The sequence below is a fragment of the Brachycentrus maculatus genome, unplaced genomic scaffold, assembly GCF_059751285.1.
Source record: "Brachycentrus maculatus isolate JH-2025_06_01 unplaced genomic scaffold, ASM5975128v1 h1tg000393l, whole genome shotgun sequence".
Lineage (NCBI taxonomy): Eukaryota > Metazoa > Arthropoda > Insecta > Trichoptera > Brachycentridae > Brachycentrus > Brachycentrus maculatus.
In genome coordinates this window covers 511332-531934 of record NW_028281142.1, presented here as the reverse complement: position 1 = coordinate 531934, position 20603 = coordinate 511332, and the positions used below count along the sequence as shown (strand labels likewise).

General features: G+C 32.8%; 1 protein-coding gene across 1 annotated transcript in view; it reads left to right on the top strand.

Annotated features, from left to right (window-relative positions):
* The window catches only part of LOC148303007 (uncharacterized), a 154877-nt gene that overhangs the window by 82163 nt on the left and 52111 nt on the right, over positions 1 to 20603 (top strand). Inside the window, exon 3 of the mRNA XM_088270718.1 lies at positions 1677 to 2610. Within this exon, the coding sequence (XP_088126844.1) occupies positions 1691 to 2610 (920 nt within the window). The 5' untranslated portion in view covers positions 1677 to 1690. The remainder of the gene's footprint in view (positions 1 to 1676; positions 2611 to 20603) is intronic.

Genomic DNA, 20603 nt, shown 5'->3' with positions numbered 1-20603 from the left:
TTCATCAATATGGATTCACAACTAAGTAATTTATTATATCATTGTTATTTATTTCTCTTCGTACAAACGAATCTTTCTTTCACTAAAATGATTTCTTATGCGTATAAATTAAGACTTATTTAAAGTCACAAATTTCTTTGTTTATTTCTTTCAAGTTATTCAGCGATTGCTTTGAAAAATTGACACAACGTTGCATTTAAAAAACGCAATACAGATAAAAACATGCTTTTTTGAAAAACAGTTTTTTTTACCACAATGGCAGCGTCATCTGTTGTATGTAACCCACACGATAGCGTCAGCAACACGCGCGATACAAAATATTGCTCATGGCGGACAGCCTGCTTCTTGACAGTTGCTGTCACTTCGATTACATTATTTGATGTTATACTGCAGCTGTCTTGTTCACAAATTTTAAATATGATTAACGTACAACGCTATTTGCAAAAATTATCACATCTTTCGATAGGGTGATTATTTTTGCGCCACCCTGTTCAAAATACTGACTACAACGTAATGAAATTTGTTTGAAGTCACGATGTTTTTATGAAAATAATTATTTATGTAGCGCAATTTATTATTTATAGTATTCGTTCAAAGCACGTGTGTTATGAAACGGATTTAAATTACCTTTTTAGCTGATTCCATCGGTTTTTCTATTGAGACAAATAGCTTTTGTTTTAGCGTATACATTTATGGGGTTTTATTACCTACATGTATGTAGTATAATAAAACACAATAAAAGTTTATAGGAATATATTATGCGTTTTTTCTCATCGGTTGTACGTGAGATTAAAAGGTTATCGGTTTTATGGTAAAGTTATGAGATTTAACGTGTCCGGGAGTATGGCCGTACATGTACGGCCGATACGGAATATGATTTATGACACGATTTATATCAAAACATGTTAAAAATATGATTATTCGATAATTCGAAAATTTTGATATACTTAAATCATGTTTACTGGTGTAAATATTTTTGTTTATTCAAGAAAATATGTTGCTTATAACATCGACTATGATAGAAAATTATAAAAGTAAAAAACAATAGCAAAAACAAATTCAATCCTTAGATACATATTTGTCCGCAGAAACTCACTCCCCGACAGGTTAAATTGTTTATTTGAAACACCCTTGGGTAAAATAATATGAATTCTAACGTAATGCAAACATTTGATTGAAAAACGCGCTAGTTTATTGAACTTTTATAAGTACTTTCCATGTTTTCTCATCGTTAATAATACTCCGAATTCAGTACCGAGGTTATAATCATTATGATTTTAACATTTTATTAAAATTAAACACTTGATTATACCACTTTAATGAGTTTTATCTTCATATTATTTTTTGACATCTCATCAAAGATGAAGAAGAATATTGAAGTCTGGGCATTTACGGGGCTGACGACCGTCGTAGGCTGGTTTAAATGATCACTTTACACACGTGTAACATTCACCAATTCTTCAAAAATTCTTCAAAAAGTTCTATATATATGAACCAATTTAGAAACCTTGTTCTTGAATCACTAGAACTTCACTAGATACATCTATTGGTGAGATATAATATAAGACTTTCTGCTTACACTATTGGGTGCAGATAAGGATAGAAAAAAGCAAAAAGAATTATCGTTATTGACCGTGAATGACTTTGTTTGAATTTTTTTCTTCTTTTTGTTTCAGAATAATCATCCACCATGGATGAAGCATTCGTCTTCGTCCCGGATGCATCAGCAGGCCACCACATCGACATGCCCAACGGGCATGGAAACGCGTCCAATCTCCAGCACCCTCAGGATGCCCACCACATCACCATCACCAATGTGGCGGGCACCGCTGATCTCGACGACGTGGGACTGACTCCCAACGATCCCCACGACATGTTCCGCACGCCGGTTTCGTTCGCCATCCAGGACGAAACCACCAAGAACCAAGACGAGAAGCTCAAATTTCAAATCCACCACCAAGACAACGAAATGAGCGGACACCATAACGAGAATGATTCGTTGCCGAGCTATGACTCCAACGAAACCATGCCAAACTATGAAAACGTCACCATGGGTGACAAGAACTTCCAAAGTTACGAGAGCACTCAGAATTTAACCCATGTCGGTACTCCAAGATCCAGCCGAAACGAACCTTTTATAGGCATCGACAATCCCGCTTTCCACAATGATGAGATGGCCAACGATCCTAATAAGGCAAGACACAGCGAGAAGTTCGCCAAAGACCATGACGGAAAGAATGTCCACTCTAAGGTGGAAGGCTTCGAGAGGAAACGCAAAGATTCCCACGAACTGATGAAAGACAAGGCTAAGCACGACAACAACGGTGTGAATGGCTCTGCTAACACAACTATCACGTTGGGCCTCTCCTCTCCGACTAAGTCAGAGCACAACGGAGACACCAAGGTTCCTGAAGCTGTGAATCTAGAACTTGTCAACATGGCACCTATCTCCAAACCGAATGGGAAATCTACAGATAACAACGGAGGACTACCTCCCAATGTCACAGGACTCAATAGCATCCCTGTGAAGAAGGATACTGAAGTAGACCTGGGAGCCGAGCATTTTGATGAATACTTTGTTCCTGTCAACGAACACCGAAAGTATATGAGGTAGGTCTTACTACTTTTTAAACATTTTACATCCAACCGTTGTTACATACATAAATTTCATTCTCTCTGGATACATTTATACATTTGATTGTTGTTATTAATGTGGGTATGTTGGTGATACATTGGCTACAACAACATAGCCGCAACCGTGGGTATACCAGCACAGTCTGGCAAGCGGATTCTAGATTTGTCTCTTCTATAAACCACTCACATAGACCTACCTAGTAAAACATATTTATAATAAAATAGTAGGGAGTTATAATTGATCATCTTCCACACCTAAGTACATAAAAATTTCATTAGAAACATCATACGTAAAAGAGAATCATTGCAATGTAGGGGAGAATTATTACATAATAAAGCCTCAAAAAAAGCTTACACCCCTAAAGAAGCTTGTACCCATTATATTTCCGCACCCAATGGTGCATAGGGCACTGCTATGCACATTTTTTTTTTCGTTTTTTAACACCACATACTAGTTTTAAAATATATATTTTGACGCAAAAGCATTATGTCTCATAATAAAAAAGCACTCAATGATACATTAGATCAGTGATTCCCAAAGTGGTCTATATCGACCCCCAGGGGTCTATGACAACTTGCAAGGGGTCTATGTATTAATTTGAATTAAAAATATAAATGTATAAAACCTAACATGTGTGGTTCAAAGTGAGTAACACTACATATACCGGCTGTCAAAAATACATTTGAAGTTAATGAATTTGATAAAAATCAATATCAGGTAAGGCAAGGGGTCTACGAGATAAAAGAGTTTGGGAACCTCTGCATTAGATGATTGCTATTTTTATTTCATTTATATATTTTACATTTTAAATGGCATTTTGTTGAGGCTCTACCAGGAAAACATAGTTGAACTTTCGTGTAAAAAATACAGGAAAACATAAACAATAATAAATTCGATGGTTTTATAACCCAACACAGCTAAAATGTTGCCCGGCAACATTTCTGAATCAAATTGATTTACCACATCACACACATGTACTCCTGGTCGAATCGTCAATTAGGCATTAATTAAATAGTTATAATGATTGCTTTATCTATATAGATTGCAGATTGGCAGGCATGTCATATTGAGGTTTATTATTCATAAACTCGACTAAACTTGATACTATTTTTTTCCTCGTATTATTCCAGTCGAATAGTTCAAGTTACTTGTATGCTAATTTTTCAATTTTCTTTTGCACATTTTTATTAATAAACTTTCAATTATTATTTGTTCATTAATACAAGAAAGCAAACGATTCATCTCAATCATAATTACGTTAATTAGATAGGGTTATTTCAGTATTCGATTATTTATGTAAAGGTCTGTTGTACGCTTAATAAGGTAAAAGTTTTGAAAAATACGAATATATACAAAAATAAAGCAAGAGATGTGAGGAAATGTATTTTTCTTACAAAAACAACCTTCAGATTTTTTTTCTACGAAAAGGATAAAAAAATAATAAAATTTAAATCATTAAATTGAAGCATTGAAGTAGTATTCCTCATTGCAAAATTATAAAAATAGCATTGGCGTGTATTCCGTATAAGCCGAAAATATGTGACTACCTTACCTCAATAAATAGTGCCTATTATTTTTTTGACATCTCATCAAAGATGAAGAAGAATATGGAAGTCTGGGCATTTACGGGGCTGACGACCGTCATCGGCTGGTTTAAGTGATCACTTTACACACGTGTAACATTCACCAATTCTACCCATCATTGACAACCACACTACTCAAATTCTTGGAAGCTCTATATATATGAACCAATTTAGAAACCTTGTTCTTGAATCACTAGAACTTCACTAGAGACAATTGGTGAGATGTAAAGAAGCTTTTTATTAAGCAGAAACTCTTATATTAGTATGTGAGGTCCGAATCCTGGATTATATTCACACACACGAGAAACGCCAGAAAATACCATTTTCATTTTTATTATTTAAGCTTATAATTTGACCAGATAATTTATTTCAGACACACTCAAAATGTTGTAAATAATGCCTACCCTTCTTTACAATTTCAATATTATTTGCTCGCCACTGGTAAATAAGTACTGATTGATTCTAAAATATATTCAGAATACACAACAAAAGTATTTAACTCTTATTCAATCACACTGTGTAGGTGCTATCTTATTGTTTTAAAAGTATATATTGCCCGTTCCGGTCTGATTTGAGTGTTAATAGTATTTATCTGTAGTTACGTTCCATAACACTAGAAGGTAATATTTTAACACATCCTACGCGGTATCAAAAACAATCAATCACTCAAAGTGTTTCGTTATTTACAACATTTTGAAAATGTTCAAATCCTTGTTCACTTACTTACTTCAGCCTTCTTCTTGCGTCCAGCATTGAGCAAAGGCCTCCCTTTGGGATGAGGAAAGCTTTTATTAAACAGAGACTCTTCCTTATTCGTACATATCACTCACTCCTTTCAACAACGTCATATATAAAAAAAACTTGATTTTTCAGGAGATCGTTTTTAAAGTTTAAGAAAATAATGCAATGTTTTAAAAATAAATATCAAGCCACTTATTTAACTTTTAAGTGTGCAACAGATCTTTTTAGGTAAAACCTAAAGGTTTTTTCTCCATTTGAAAAATATTTATTATATTTAAAAAATAATTAAACAAAAGCTTTTCTTCAAACTGCAAAATCAACACTTTCTGCCCTGTAGCTGGTAAATATTAAGTCAAAAATATGCAGCTTTTGCTGGGATATAGTGCATTTTTTGGACATTCCAAAAAAACGAACAACTGGAAATTGACGATTTTTGATATATGACGTTGTTGAAAGGAGTGAGCGATATGTGAGGTCCGAATCTTGAATTATATGAACATACTCTAGAAACGCTTGAAAACATGATTTTCATATATTTTAGCTTGTAATTCGATATGTTGATTTATCTACAATATTTTGAGTATGTCCAAATACTTGTTCACAATTAGGATTATCTGCGAGTATTATCTGGAGATTGTTACGATTTTTATCAATATATCTCTAGATGTTTCAAAATTTTCAGTAGTGTGGTTGTCAATCATGAATGGAATTAGTGAATGTTACACGTGTGTAAAGTGATCACTTAATCAAGACTTTGACGGTCGTAAGACCTGTAAATGCCCAGACTTCCATATTATTCTTTATCATTGTCCAGATGCCAATAAATAATGCAAATCCGCCTTCATGCATCAATTAAAAAAAGATTTTTTGGCAATACAATTTTTATAGATTTTAATGATAAAAATATCATTGTAATGGCTAATATTTTTCATACTAAATACCAAATTGTCCGAATCCATGAGTCATATAACCGAACTCGACCACATTATCAGTAATCTCGATGTAATTATCCCAATAATTAGCGTTTAGAGCAGAGTTCCCCAAACTTTTTGTGTCGTAGACCCCTTGCCATGTTTTTCCGTGTTGGGTAGACCCCCTACTTACCTGATATTGATTTCCTGTCAATTTGTAACTGTAGTGAAGTTTAGTGTTAAAAACTTAAAGTAAAAACACATGTTAATTTATACATTTATTGATTGAATTTAAATTAAAACTACTCAAAATAAAATTTTGTATCTGTTATGTAAAATTTTACATCTCACCAATCCAGGATTCGGACCTCACATACTGATATAAGAGTTTCTGCTCAATAAAAAGCTTCTTTTCATCTCACCAATAGATGTCTCTAGTGAAGTTCTAGTGATTCAAGAACAAGGTTTCTAAATTGGTTCATATATAAAGAGCTTCCAAGAATTTGAGTAGTGTGGTTGTCAATAATGGGTAGAATTGGTGAATGTTACACGTGTGTAAAGTGATCACTTAAACCAGCCGATGACGGTCGTCAGCCCCGTAAATGCCCAGACTTCCATATTCTTCTTCATCTTTGATGAGATGTCAAAAAATAATATGAAAATAACTCCTGTAATTGGAGATAATCCAGATTTTGTGAACAAGTATTTGGACACACTCAAAATGTTGTAAATATACGTAACATAAAATAAACATAAAATAAACTATAAATGAAATAACATAACCAATAAGTCAATATTTTTAGTTAATAGGTCAATTTTTTTTCGCTGACGTAGACCCCTTGCAGGTTGTCATAGACCCCTAGGGGTCGATATAGACCACTTTGGGAATCACTGGTTTAGAGCCTTGAGGTTATCATTTTGCAATATTAGAAATATGCTCAATAAATAATCAAAAATTAAAATTCTTTCATAAATAACCAGCTTTAATGCGTCAGTATTTACCAATATTTACCGCGAATGAGTCCGTCAATTACAAAATTCAAGGTAAATCTAATTAATAGATTTATATTATCCACTGACACTTCGTGATGGAATTGCATTTTTAATATATTATTAGATTAAAACCAATATTTTTAGCTTTTCCACTTTATTTTTATTTGACCAGCGACTAGGTTTCGTCGTAACCGACATCATCAGACTGGTGGGAGGCTATACAAATTGTTATGTTATATATAAAACAAGGCAGGAGTTGATAACCATGATTTGATATAATTTTATCAAATCAATAAAATTATATCAAATCATGGTTATCAACTCCTGCCTTGTTTTATATATAACATAACAATTTGTATAGCCTCCCACCAGTCTGATGATGTCGGTAACGACGAAACCCGGTCGCTGGTCAAATAAAAATAATGTGGAAAAGCTAAAAATATTGGTTCTAATCTAATAATATGTAAATCTAATTTATATGTTATTAAACGTTACAATTTGTCACATTAAAATTTTGTTTTATATATTAAATGCTAAAATCGAACACTGATTTTTTGAACTTTAATAAAATAAAACAACTTTGGAATATTATTGGAATATTATTAGTTGGAATATAAGCTAACTAATAATAATAATAATAAAACCCTTATCCGCACCTCAATGGTGTATAGGGCACTGTGTCATATAAACGCAGTGTTATCTTGATCGTTTACACATGAAGGAAGGATTCAGGTACCAGTCCATGGTAATATTGAATAAATATTACAGTGAAAAAATCACTTTATTTATTTTACCCCCCTTGGGAATCGAACCCGGGACCTCCCAGCGTGCTGACCATTACACTACGGAGGCGGACAAGCTAACTAAAGAAATAATAAATACAAATATATATGTAAATATGTGATCAATATTATTCTTTAGTGTTTATAAAAGTTTAGTTTCTCTTGTTTCAACTTTACCTTCTAACGACCTCCATCACTTATACGGCAAGCATCTTCTTCACCTTACGTTCACTTCCATAAGTTGTTCAATGCTCTATCCCACATAATGAATTATTACTTTTTATTATGCACATATATAACCGATTAATATATAGAAACAACCTGTACAATACATCTGCGATAATTGATAATGTTACTGTAAACACTGTTATTGAATTGTAGTATTTTCCTCAATATATATAAGTTTGGCTGGATTACCTTCATAATATGCATAATTTCCTCCATTTATTAATATCATTGGTTGTTTATTTATTAAATACTTACTGTTTTTTTAATTGCCTAACGTCTAAGCGAATCCGAAATCTAGCTACAGCTTATGGAACACCGTTTTTCATGGCTCTACTCTAAGGCTTTAAAATGATAACAGTTTTATAGCCTTTATATACTCGTAAGTGGATTTAATCTACATGTTTAAATTTACTATCTAATAAGTCAAATATGTAGGCAAAAATACTCGCTTATTAAATACTAGCTGTTCCTCCAGCTATTTGTAAGGTGAATGTGGTTGGTAATAGAATCAGAGGAAGATCGAGGAAAACTGGGCATAATCAAATATTTCACATACTTTAAAGTGGCCAGGTCAGGAGTCAGAATAATCGGCGTGTATGTTTGAGGAGATGCATGAATGTGGAATATGCGAAGATTGTTTGCAGGGATAGATTGGTGTAGCGTTCTATTCTCTCTACCTACCCCTACAGGGAAGCGTTTAGTTTTTTTGTTGATAGTTGATACCTCGTCAAAAGCAAAGCAAATCACTCGGATATCTCATTCATTTTATCATTCGACCCATTTCCAGGTATTTGTGACATTACTTCAAAGTCTTCATTAAACATATGTACATCCACTTTTAACGTAATAAGCTAGTGTGTCTTTATCCAGTGCATCCTCAGGTACCTCATCAAAATCAAAATATTCACTCAGATATTTCATTATTTTTTTCATTCTACCCGTTTCCAAATATTTTTCACCATACCTCAAACTGTTCATCAGACACACATCCATAAAACTATGACGTAACAAGCTATCTTTGAGCTAGCGTTGCTTTTTCCAATTCATCCTCAGGTATCTCATCAAAATCAAAACATTCACTCAGATATCTCATTAATTTGTTCATTCTACCCGTTTCCAAGTATTGTGACCATACCTCAAACTCTTCATCAAACACACATCCACTTTTGACGTCACAAGCTAGTTTCGCTTTATCCAGTTCATCCGCAGGCACTTCGCCAAAAGCGAAACATTCACTCACCTCATTCGTTTGACCATGTGAACCGACTCCAGTCTTTTCGAATGACTAAACCCCTTTCTCCTATCCACCAGTGTGTCCTTCGGCGACCGTTACGTGTACCCAAGAGCCTCATCAGGGGTAACTATGGAGGGTCACTCCGTTCGTGTTCCCACTCCTGGCGTTGTTTCGTACCAAGAATGGCTTTCTCGTTCTAGGTAAATACCTCATCTAGCCCTTCATAATGCTTGCTGGCTGTGCTTGCTCTTGGTGGGAGGTGGATGGTGGAAGTCCGCTAAAATGGCTTGATTAACAAAATTGCTCGTTTATTGTTACTATCCATCGCTGTACCGATAGTTCCGATATGACCTTGACGGGCTATTTTTTGTTTTGTTCGGTTAACCCAGAGGTTTCCAAACTCTTTTATCTCGTAGACCCCTTGCGTTACCTGATATTGATTTTTATCAAATTCATTATCTTCAAATGTATTTTTGACAGCCGGTATATGTGGTGTTACTCACTTTGAACCACACATGTTAGGTTTTATACATTTATATTTTAAATTCAAATTAAAACATAGACCCCTTGCAAGTTGTCATAGACCCCTGGGGGTCGATATAGACCACTTTGGGAATCACTGGGTTAACCCTTCACTGCATAGTGTATCAAAATTGTTACATACCCAAAAGTTAGTGTCAAAACGTTCTTTAAAAATATAAGCAATCATTTTTTGTTGTTACTTCTTAGATACATTCATAACTCATGTATATAGTTCGTAATTTAGCCAAAAGACGCGCTATGAACGCCAAAATAATAACTTCACTTGTCTCTCGAAGACGAACTGTCAATGCAGTCATGGAGTCAGGCAAAAAAAAAGTCATGCAGTGAAGGGTTAAATTTTTAAATATTTTGTATACTTTATCAAACTTTCTGGAGATGAAAGGATTATTTGCACTGAATAGCGTTCTTAAACCTTACTTTCAAAAGATTTTTAATCAGTTAATAAAATCCGTATTTAGTGTGAAATCCAGCTTTATTAGGTATTTATTGATTTGGCGTTTAATTTGTAGAACTCCATTTTAATTTATGTATTAATTTTAAATCAAACACAGATTTTTTGAGTCTACTAAGTTGTATTTTATCAACAAAAACACATAAAAAATTATACTGTCACAATTGTTTCGCCTTGTTAGGGCATTATCAAACATTCGTTTAATGTGTGTCCGAATACTCGTTCGCAAATTTGGGGTTTCTCCCGTCTTTTAAATAAAAGCTTTCTCAATCCAATATAGATGGCTCTTATGTACTCATATAACACATATTGTGTCATGAGATTAATGATATATATAGGAGTTCCGAAAATTTGAGTAGTGTCATTGTTAATCATAGGTAGAATGGTGAATATTGCTCGCGTATAAAGTGATCACTCAACCAGCCGATATCAGGTGGTTCGCCCTGTAAATACCCAGACTTCCATATTCTTCTTCATCTGGCAGGCGCCGTGGCGTAGTTGGGTATACGCTCGACTGCGAAACTGACGACGCGGGTTCGATTCCCGCCATGTGCAAAATAAATTCAAGAATTTTTTTTTTCTATCTTAGTGTTTGTGATGTATTTTTATATTAACTTCCCTATCCTTACTTTCATACCTGGAGACAAGCCTTATAAAGAAGAGGCTTTGCAGGCCATTAAAAATTCCACTAAAAAAATATATTTTGAGATATGAAAAACAATGTTTTTTTTTACAACATTTTGAGTGTGTCCAAATACTTGTTCACAAAATCTGGATTATCTCCAATTACAGGAGTTAATTTCATATTATTTTTTAACATCTCATCAAAGATGAAGAAGAATATGGAAGTCTGGGCATTTGCGGGGCTGACGACCATCATAGGCTGGTTTAAGTGATCACTTTACACAAGTGTAACATTCAAGAGAGTAAATAAATTGTCTGGTCAAATTATAAGCTTAATAATAAAAATGAAAATGGTATTTTCTGGCGTTTCTCATGTGTGTGAGGATTCGGACTTCACAAACTAATATTAGAGTTTCTGCTTAATAAAAAGCTTCTTTACATCTCACCAATAGATGTCTCTAGTGAAGTTCTAGTGATTCAAGAACAAGGTTTCTAAATTGGTTCATATATATAGAACTTCCAAGAATTTGAGAAGTGTGGTTGTCAATAATGGGTAGAATTGGTGAATGTTACACGTGTGTAAAGTGATCACTTAAACCAGCCTATGACGGTCGTCAGCCCCGCAAATGCCCAGACTTCCATATTCTTCTTCATCTTTGATGAGATGTTAAAAAATAGTAACAATGTTTTCATTTCCCACCGAAAATATGAATTTAGATTTTGACTGATTACTACAAGATTTCGTAGAACGAACAAGAATTTTTCTTAAAGTACTAAATCATTCTAAGCATACCTCGCTGTCAAGAAAAGGCATTCAAACTGTATTTAAATATTCTCAGGTTGGTGATTCAAACGAGCATGATAAATTCGAGTGGCTCATGTTTATATTTCAGTTTGAAGATCTTTCCCAAGATGGCAGACAAGCCATTCATAATTCTAATTTAATCCAATGGCGTCGAAATCAACAGCCGAGTTTCATTTTTCTTTCAGCGCTATTAGAAAGTGTCCATCTTGAAGTGTTCAGGAGAGTGAATAATTAGCATATTTTAGAGGCTGGTGGTACATGAACCTGCCGTTGTGACGCGGCGACTCGAGCGCCAATAACAAATTTTCTATTTGCGTAACGATCGGAGACTTGTGACTACGTAATTCTCAATAATCGTGCAAATCGCACCTGATTTGTTAAACACTCGAACCGATTTGTTGCAGACTGATTTGCAAGTAGACTGTTGTTGGTAATTTGTTGGATAAATATTTGAAATTGAGATTTTTAAAGAATAAACTTTTGTAGATATATCTCCAATTTTGGCTGAAAACATCGACTTTTTAGCTTTCAGCAATTTTTTTGCAAATATTTATTGAAATCGTCGAGATTTCAGCTATACACTTCGGCGATTATATCTCCAATATTAGCTTAAAACATTGAGATCAGTCCTCGGCAACTGTTAGATATCTTCAATATAAGCTGAAAACATCGAGTTTTAGCTGTCGCCGATTATATGCAAATATTACCTAAAATCAACGAGTTTTTGCTTTAAACTTCGGCCATTATATTCGCAATATTAATTTAAATCTCCAGCTAAAAACTACGGGATTACATCTTCTATATAAGCTGAAAACGTCGAGTTTCAGCCTTTGACGATTTTAATCCAATATAAACTGAAATCGTCGAGTTTTTAGCTGTAAGCTTTTACCATTATATCTTTAATATTAGCTGAAACTATCTAGCCTTCACCCTTCGGTGATTATATCTCCAATATTAACTAAACATCGAGTAATCAATATTTTAAAAACAATATGCTAATGTTTTAAGTAGTTAAGGATGGCACAGAACGCAAAAAGCGATACTCAATGAAAGGGTATCTTTGCCAGTGGGAGAATGGGAGGGCTGAGATGAGATTAGATGATATATGAAAAACCGTCTATAAGTTTTTTAAATAAAATAATTTTGCAGATACTTTGGGCACATTTTATAAAACATTATAAAATAAAACTAAAACTGTGTTTTTAATCACATCTATTTTTTGTACTCTTTCCAACCAGTTTTGACAAGAACCAAGAGTTTATATATATTTTTTAAACATCAGAATCTAACGATAACAATGAATTTTCAATGTGAATATTTATTTTTAGTAACAGTGCTTACATACATTATTTTGTATATCGCTCACTCCTTTCAGGAACGTCAAATCAAAAATCGTCAATTTTCAGTTGTGCAAGTTTTCGGAATGCCCAGAAAATGTACTATATCCCAGCAAAAGAGGCATATTTTTAACTTCATTTTACCCGCTACAGGTCAGAAAGTGTTATTTTTGCATTTTAAAGAAAATGTATTGTTTTATATTTTTTTTAAATATACTTAATATTTTCAAATGGAGAAAAAACCTTTAGGTTTTACCTTAAAAAGTCTGTTGCACAGTAAAAAGTTCAATAAGTGGCTTCATATTTATTTTTAATACATTGTATTGTATTTTTAAACTTTAAAAACGTTCTCCTGAAAAATCAAGTTTTTTTTACTTATGTCGTTCTTGAAAGGAGTGAGCGATATGTCCGTGAGCTTGCTGAATGCATATATACATGATGAATTGTTGCCTCTTTCCAGCAAAATAGTATTGGTAGAAATCTACAAAATCGGTCAGGTTTTGTGCATACGAATGTATTATTTTGGCATTTATCTCGCGATGCGGTTTCAAAGTCAACTCAAACAGGTTTGTATTTATTTGACAAATGGTATTCAACGGGCAAAGTCGTCACATCAGTCCTTGACTGCAGTATTTCCGTTTGGAAATATAATTATAATACATTTTCATATCATTTATTTATTCGGCATTAACTTTGTGGAACGACATGTTGATAATTTTGAAAAAAAATTGAAGACTTTTAATAAACCACTTAATGAGTTATTTTTGCTCGTTAGTTTTAATTTTCACCTGTAAGTGAAAACATCTGTAAGTTTTCGAAACAAGTCGTATATAATAAAAATTTATAAATAGAAGTTTTTTTTAATATTTCATTTTAGCATCTCAAACATAGATGAATTTTACAGATCTTATTATCTATCATACGCTGTGACAGGTCATAATCTGTGACTATTTTAAAGTGGAGTTGTAAAGAGTGATGGCGTTGTCCTTAGAGAAAACTGTAACTGAAAAATAAAAAAAAACAAAATTATTTTATTTACATAATTTCAAATTAATAATAATTATAAGATATAAAACATAGTAAAAAATAAAGTTATGTTGTATAAATAAATCTAGTTTCGCCTAGTTATGGCATTTTCAAACATGACAGGTCATAAGCTGCGACTATTTCAAAATGGAGTTGTAAGGAGTGATGATGGCATTGTCTTTAGAGAAAACTGTAACTGAAAAATAAAAAACAAAATTATTTTATTTAAATAATTTCAAATTAATAATAATTATAAGATTTAAAACATAGAAAAAAAAGTTATATGGTATAAATAAAACTAGTTTCGCCTAGTTATAGCATTTTCAAACGAATGTCATTCGTATAATTTATATTTAAAGCACTTACTTTGTGATTCTCCATTTTATAATTAAAATGTAACTTTGTTTTAAAATCACTATAAATATTTTATTATAACTTAATTATAATGTCTTTTGGTTTCGAAGCTAACCCATTATTTATCAAGACTTGATAAAGAAGCGGTTAGCTTCGAAACCGGTAGACATTATAATTATGTTATAATAAAATATTTATTGTGATTTTAAAACAAAGTTACATTTTAATTATGGAATGTCATTCGATTGAAAAGGCGAAACAATTGTCACAAAATTGATTTTTATGTGTTTTTTCAACAATAAAATACAACATAGTAGACTCAGGAAATCAGTGTTTGATTCAACATTTAATACATAAACTTTATTAAATGTTGAATCATGAATGAATGAATGTCCGCCTCCGTAGTGTAATGGTCAGCACGCTCGGCTACCGTTTTGGAGGTCCCGGGTTCGATTCCCAAGGGGGGTAAAATAAATGTAAGTGATTTATTCACTGTAATATTTATTCAATACTACCATGGACTGGTACCTCAAGCGGAGGCCTGATCACCTTTCCTTCATGTGTAAACGATCAAGATAACACTGCGTTTATATGACACAGTGCCCTATGCATCATTGGGTGCGGATAAGGGTTTTTAAAAAAAATACAATAAATAAACATAAACTTTTAAAAATACCTGAGTTCTCAACAGTCAGCAACGTCTTGACATAGTTCTACTGCCCAAAGGTCGTCGCAAATTTTCACAAATACGCTGTATTACATTTGTCAGCCGGATTCCGGCTCGCTAACTGGATCCAGTTCTCGAGTCACGAGTGTCGCTATCTGGCCAGTTTGGCATTGTCAGATTCGAGAACTTTCGGAGCAGTTTTTACAATCGGCTCTCGGCCGAAAGTGGACCGCGCCGGATTGTGTAACACCAGAATGCATGCAGTTTTTGCGCTTCACGACGCAGAGCTACTGAGGCGAGCCGCATTGTTCCAACGCTCGTGGATGTAAGTCACGTCGATAGTGCAATAGTGTGCAAACTGCAAATTTTACATCTAAAATTCAGATATTAGAACATTTTGAGTGTGTCCGAATACTTGCTCACAAAACTGGATTATCTTCAAATAATTGTACAAAAATAAAACCCTTATCTGCACCTCAATGGTGCATAGGGCACTGCTTCATATAAACGCAGTGTTATCTTGATCGTTTACATACGAAGGAAAGGTGATCAGCCCTCTGCTTCAGGTACCAGTCCAGGGTATTATTAAATAAATATTAGAGTGAAAAAATCACTTATTTATTTGACCCACACATTTATTTGACCCCCACTGGGAATCGAACCCGGGACCTCCAGAACGGTAGCCGAGCGTGCTGACCATTACACTACGGAGGCGGACAATAATTAATAATAATAGTAATTAATTAATCAAATAGTTAATTGGAGATAATCCAGATTTGTGAGCACGTATTTGGACTCACTGGTCAAATTGTTAAGCTTAAATAATAAAAATTAAAATGATATTTTCTGGCGTTTCTCATGTGTGTTCTTTTAATCCAGGATTCGGACCGCACATGCTAATTAATATAAGAGTCCCTGCTTTAAACAAAAGCTTCTTTACATCTCACTAATAGATGTCTCTAGTGAAGTTCTAGTGATTCAAGAACAAGGTTTCGAAATTGCTTCATATATATAGAACTTCCAAGAATTTGAGTAGTGTGGTTGTCAATAATGGGTATAATTGGTGAATGTTAAACGTGTGTAAAGTGATCACTTAAACCAGCCTATGACGGTCGTCAGCCCCGTAAATGCCAAGACTTCCATATTCTTCTTCATCTTTGATGAGATGTCAAAAAATAATATGAAAATAACTCCTGTAATTGGAGATAATCCAGATTTTGTGAACAAGTATTTGGACACACTCAGAATGTTGTAAAAAATATATTACTTAAATTTAAATTTTGATTCGATATCTGTTTAGTTTATAAATTATGTAATGAGTTTTTTATGCTTTTTTTAATTTTCCAAATTAAAAGAATGATATTTTAAGTAACGTCTTCTGCAAATTCTGAAAAATTGTAAGAAAATTCTTGCCAAATGGCTACACTTACAAAAATACGTTCAAGTAAAATACAAATGTCAGATTCAGTCGAATACAATAAATAATTATCATTATCATAATACGGTTAATGACTTTTTATTTTATGATAAATGACTGTATATTACGTTCTTAATGATCACGCGAATTCGTAATGTTTTGAGACATAATTTTTTATCATTATTTATTATTATGACGGAGAAAATGGCGGAACGGTTGCACAGATCACTCACTCCTTTCAACAACGTCATATATCAAAAAACTTGATTTTTCAGGAGATCGTTTTTAAAGTTTAAAAATACAATTAAATGTATTAAAAATAAATATCAAGCCACTTATTGAACTTTTTACTGTGCAACAGATCTTTTTAGGTAAAACTTGAATGTTTTTTCTCCATTTGAAAAATATTTAGTATATTTAAAAAAATAATTAAACAATACCTTTTCTTCAAAACGCAAAAACAACACTTTCTGCCCTGTAGCGGGTAAATATTAAGTTAAAAATATGTCGCTTTTCCTGTGATATAGATTATTTTCTGGGCGTTCCGAAAACATGCACAACTGAAAATTGACGATTTTTGAAATATGACGTTCTTGAAAGGAGTGAGCGAGATATTCTCAGATATTCATAGACGAAAAATTGTAATAGCTGCTATAGACTTCAAACGTTTCCGCGAATGCATCTATGGTGACTTGTAAGTTTCACAACAATTTGAGTGTGTCCAAATACTTGTTCACAAATCTGGGTTTTCTGCACTTTTATTAGTTATTTTTATTATGAGTTATTTTTACATTTTATTGACATCTCTTCAAGGATGAAGAAGAATATGGATGTCTGGGTATTAACAGGGGTAACCTGTAAAATATTTTTATGATCAGATATAGAAAAAGGTTCACAAAATAATTTAACAACAGATATAAAAACTTAATTCAAATATAACTTGAGCAATTTCATAAAAACTGTCGAGTAAAATCCACATGCGCACTGAGAAAAAAATGCGTAAAAAGATTGCTTCGTACAAAATGGCTTTCAGGAAAGGAGTGAAAGAGGAAAAACCATAAAAATGCATCAATTATTACGTGACCAAAATGTAATTCACACATTTTTTTTCGCTTTTCACTACATAGTATGAAAAACAAGATTATATTTGAATATTGTCAATTCCATAGGGTGGCCATAATAAATTATCATACGACTGTATATATGAGTTCATAACAGTCAAATATGGGTAGAATGGTGAATACTTCATGTGAATAAAAGGATCATTTAAGCCAGCCTATGACAGGTCTTAACCTATGTAAATGTCCCGACTTAACCCCCCTATTTATCTTCAAATTTTTTAATTCTGATCTAAAATGAAGTAGTAGAGAAAATCCAGATTTGCGAACAAGTATTGGGATACACTCAAAATGTTGTAAATTGGAGTTTGAGGTAATACACAAATGTGTCGTCAGCAACGGCTTAATATTAATGGACCGATTTACACGTCACAGAATGGACTTAGCGCTTTTGTTTTACATAAATGTTGCGGAACGTCTATTAGTAATTTGATGGCATCCTACGCGATGTGCAAGGGGATTCGTTCTTTCGGTTGGTCAATAATAGCGTTGCAAATGGCACAACGCGAACATTTGTCCGAATTGTCGCGGATATTTGCCTAATTTTTGCATCTCGTATGAACTATTTAGTTTAGGTATATATCGTGGGTACACTGGCAAAAAACGTTTACTCTAAAATCCCTGTTTGAATAGTCCCTGTTATTTAATGCTTTAAGCCTGTATAAAAATTAAACATAAAGTTGAATTTACTTTTTAAACCACATATACGAGTATATGATATTTCTAACTACATAGTGTATTTTGCCAGTTCATAGAATGTTGAAAACTTTATAATATGCATCATGATGTAAAAATTTCGTATTTTCGAGTTTTTCGCCAGAACACCCACGATATGTTGTGTGTATAGTAAAACCTCAATATAACGGACTAAATGTGGGTAGTGGGTGTCCGTTAAAGCCTAATGTCCGTTATGTATAAAATAGGTTTAAAATAAACCTTTTAAAAAAATGGAAACACTCTATTTAGATATAAGTAAACAATAAAAAACACCAATTAAGATTCTATTTATTGTCTTCGGACACTCGTGAAGTGACGTCGCTGCTTGATATCGACGCGCTTGCTTTTGGTAATCCTACTTTGAAAAAGAAATCAAGTTTTGTTTGCAAACATTTTGTATTTCCATCTTTTGATGAAAACATTTAATGTTCACGAAACTAGTCGTGTTTACATTAATAAACTCAAAAAATCTCTTAAAAAATCACATTACTCAATCAATTACAAAAAGTTGATACCAAATCAATAAATAATGGATGTATTATTTATTGATTCGGCATTAACTTTGTGGAATGACATGATATTTTAATTAAATTAAACACTTGAGTAATCCACTGAATTGAGTTTTATTTTATTTACGACTAGTTTCGAAAACGACAATTGTTTTCATCTTCAGGTACAAATTAAAACTAACGAATAAATGATTTATTCGTTAGTTTTAATTTGTACCTGAAGATGAAAACAATTGTCGTTTTCGAAACTAGTCGTAAAAAATGATGCGGAATGCATCGAAATGATCACGGTAGATTTTAAGAAATAGTGGTATTTACTAAGTAGAACATCAATTAAAAATTAAAAAAATAAAACTCAATTCAGTGGATTATTGAAGTGTTTAATTTAATTAAAATAATAATGGATGTAGAACTTTTTTTAGATAAAAATATATGTAGGAGTCTGGACTTTTAAATTCTTAATTATCCATAAAGTCTCGATACAAATATGCAATTACAGCCTTATTCAGTTTTATACGTGACAACGAAGAACGTAAGAATTGTCGAGAATTAGTTTGTGTAATATATTACTTTTAAATTCTCTGGTAAAAATGTATAATAGCTTCAATTCTGCATTCATTAAACTTTATCAATAATTATTAAGAAACTGTGTTGAAATCAATTAAATCCCATTGCTTTTATTAACAGCTAATCTAGTTAAATATATTTCATAATGCGATATTATTTATGCCTTTAATTTTTGCCTCATAATCAATTACAAATGAATGAATATCCAAATATTAAATTTATAAAATATGTAATACATTTGATTATTATTTTCTTTACAACATTTTGAGTGTGTCCAAATACTTGTTCATAAAATCTGGATTATCTCCAATTACAGGAGTTATTTTGATATTATTTTTTTACATCTCATCAAAGATGAAGAAGAATATGGAAGCCGGTTCTTTTCATATCACCAATAGATGTCTCTAGTGAAGTTCTAGTGATTCATGAATAATATTTCAAAATTGGTTCAAATATATAGAACTTCCAAGAATTTGAGTAGTGTGGTTGTCAATAATGGATATAATTGGTGAATGTTACACTTGTTGAAAGTGGTTACTTAAACCAGCCCATGACGGTCAGCCCCGTAAATGCCCAGACTTCCATATTCTTCTTCATCTTTGATGAGATGTCAAAAAATAATATTTATTTATTAAGTGTAAAAGTGGGTAAATTTTCATAAATAAATCAATTGATCCTCAAAATTATCGTTCATCTTCACAGTAGCTTTAACGAGTAAAGGTATGCAACCCCTAGTGCCCTTACTACTACAGCTATTCTCTTTTTACTTTCATATAAATCTTGCATTTCTTACTTCACTTCCTTTTCTATAAAGCAGTAAAGTCCTTCACGTTTCTTCATTTACCTATGTCATCTGTATTGATCCAAAAATCTGGAGATTAGGACTAAACACCCTGTCTTTAAATGGTATTTTTATATAGGAGTTGCATTTATTATTTTCCTTGCTTAGTATGTACAAGGTTTATAGACCATTAAGTGGATTTTAGTTGGATAAATATTTTTTATTTTAATCTACGTTGGGAACAGGGTGGATAATCTAGAGTGGGACAATCAGGAACTTCTCAGCATATGCTAATTGCTGGGAGGAAACCACGTAAAACTCCTCAGGAGAAGCCGGACTGTTGTCAACCGTCAACAGACCTTCCGTTCCACTAGAAGAGGGCTCGGCATTTTGTGTCCGAGCTTGGTTTATTGTACCAATGTCCTTATTTTTTAAAAATTAAACACTTCAATATACCACTTAATGAGTTTTATTTATATATACGATTAGTTTCGAAAACTTACAGTTGTTTTCATCTTCTGGTAAAAATTAAAACTAAGGAACATAAAATATATTTAGGGGTATATATTTTTTATTAAGT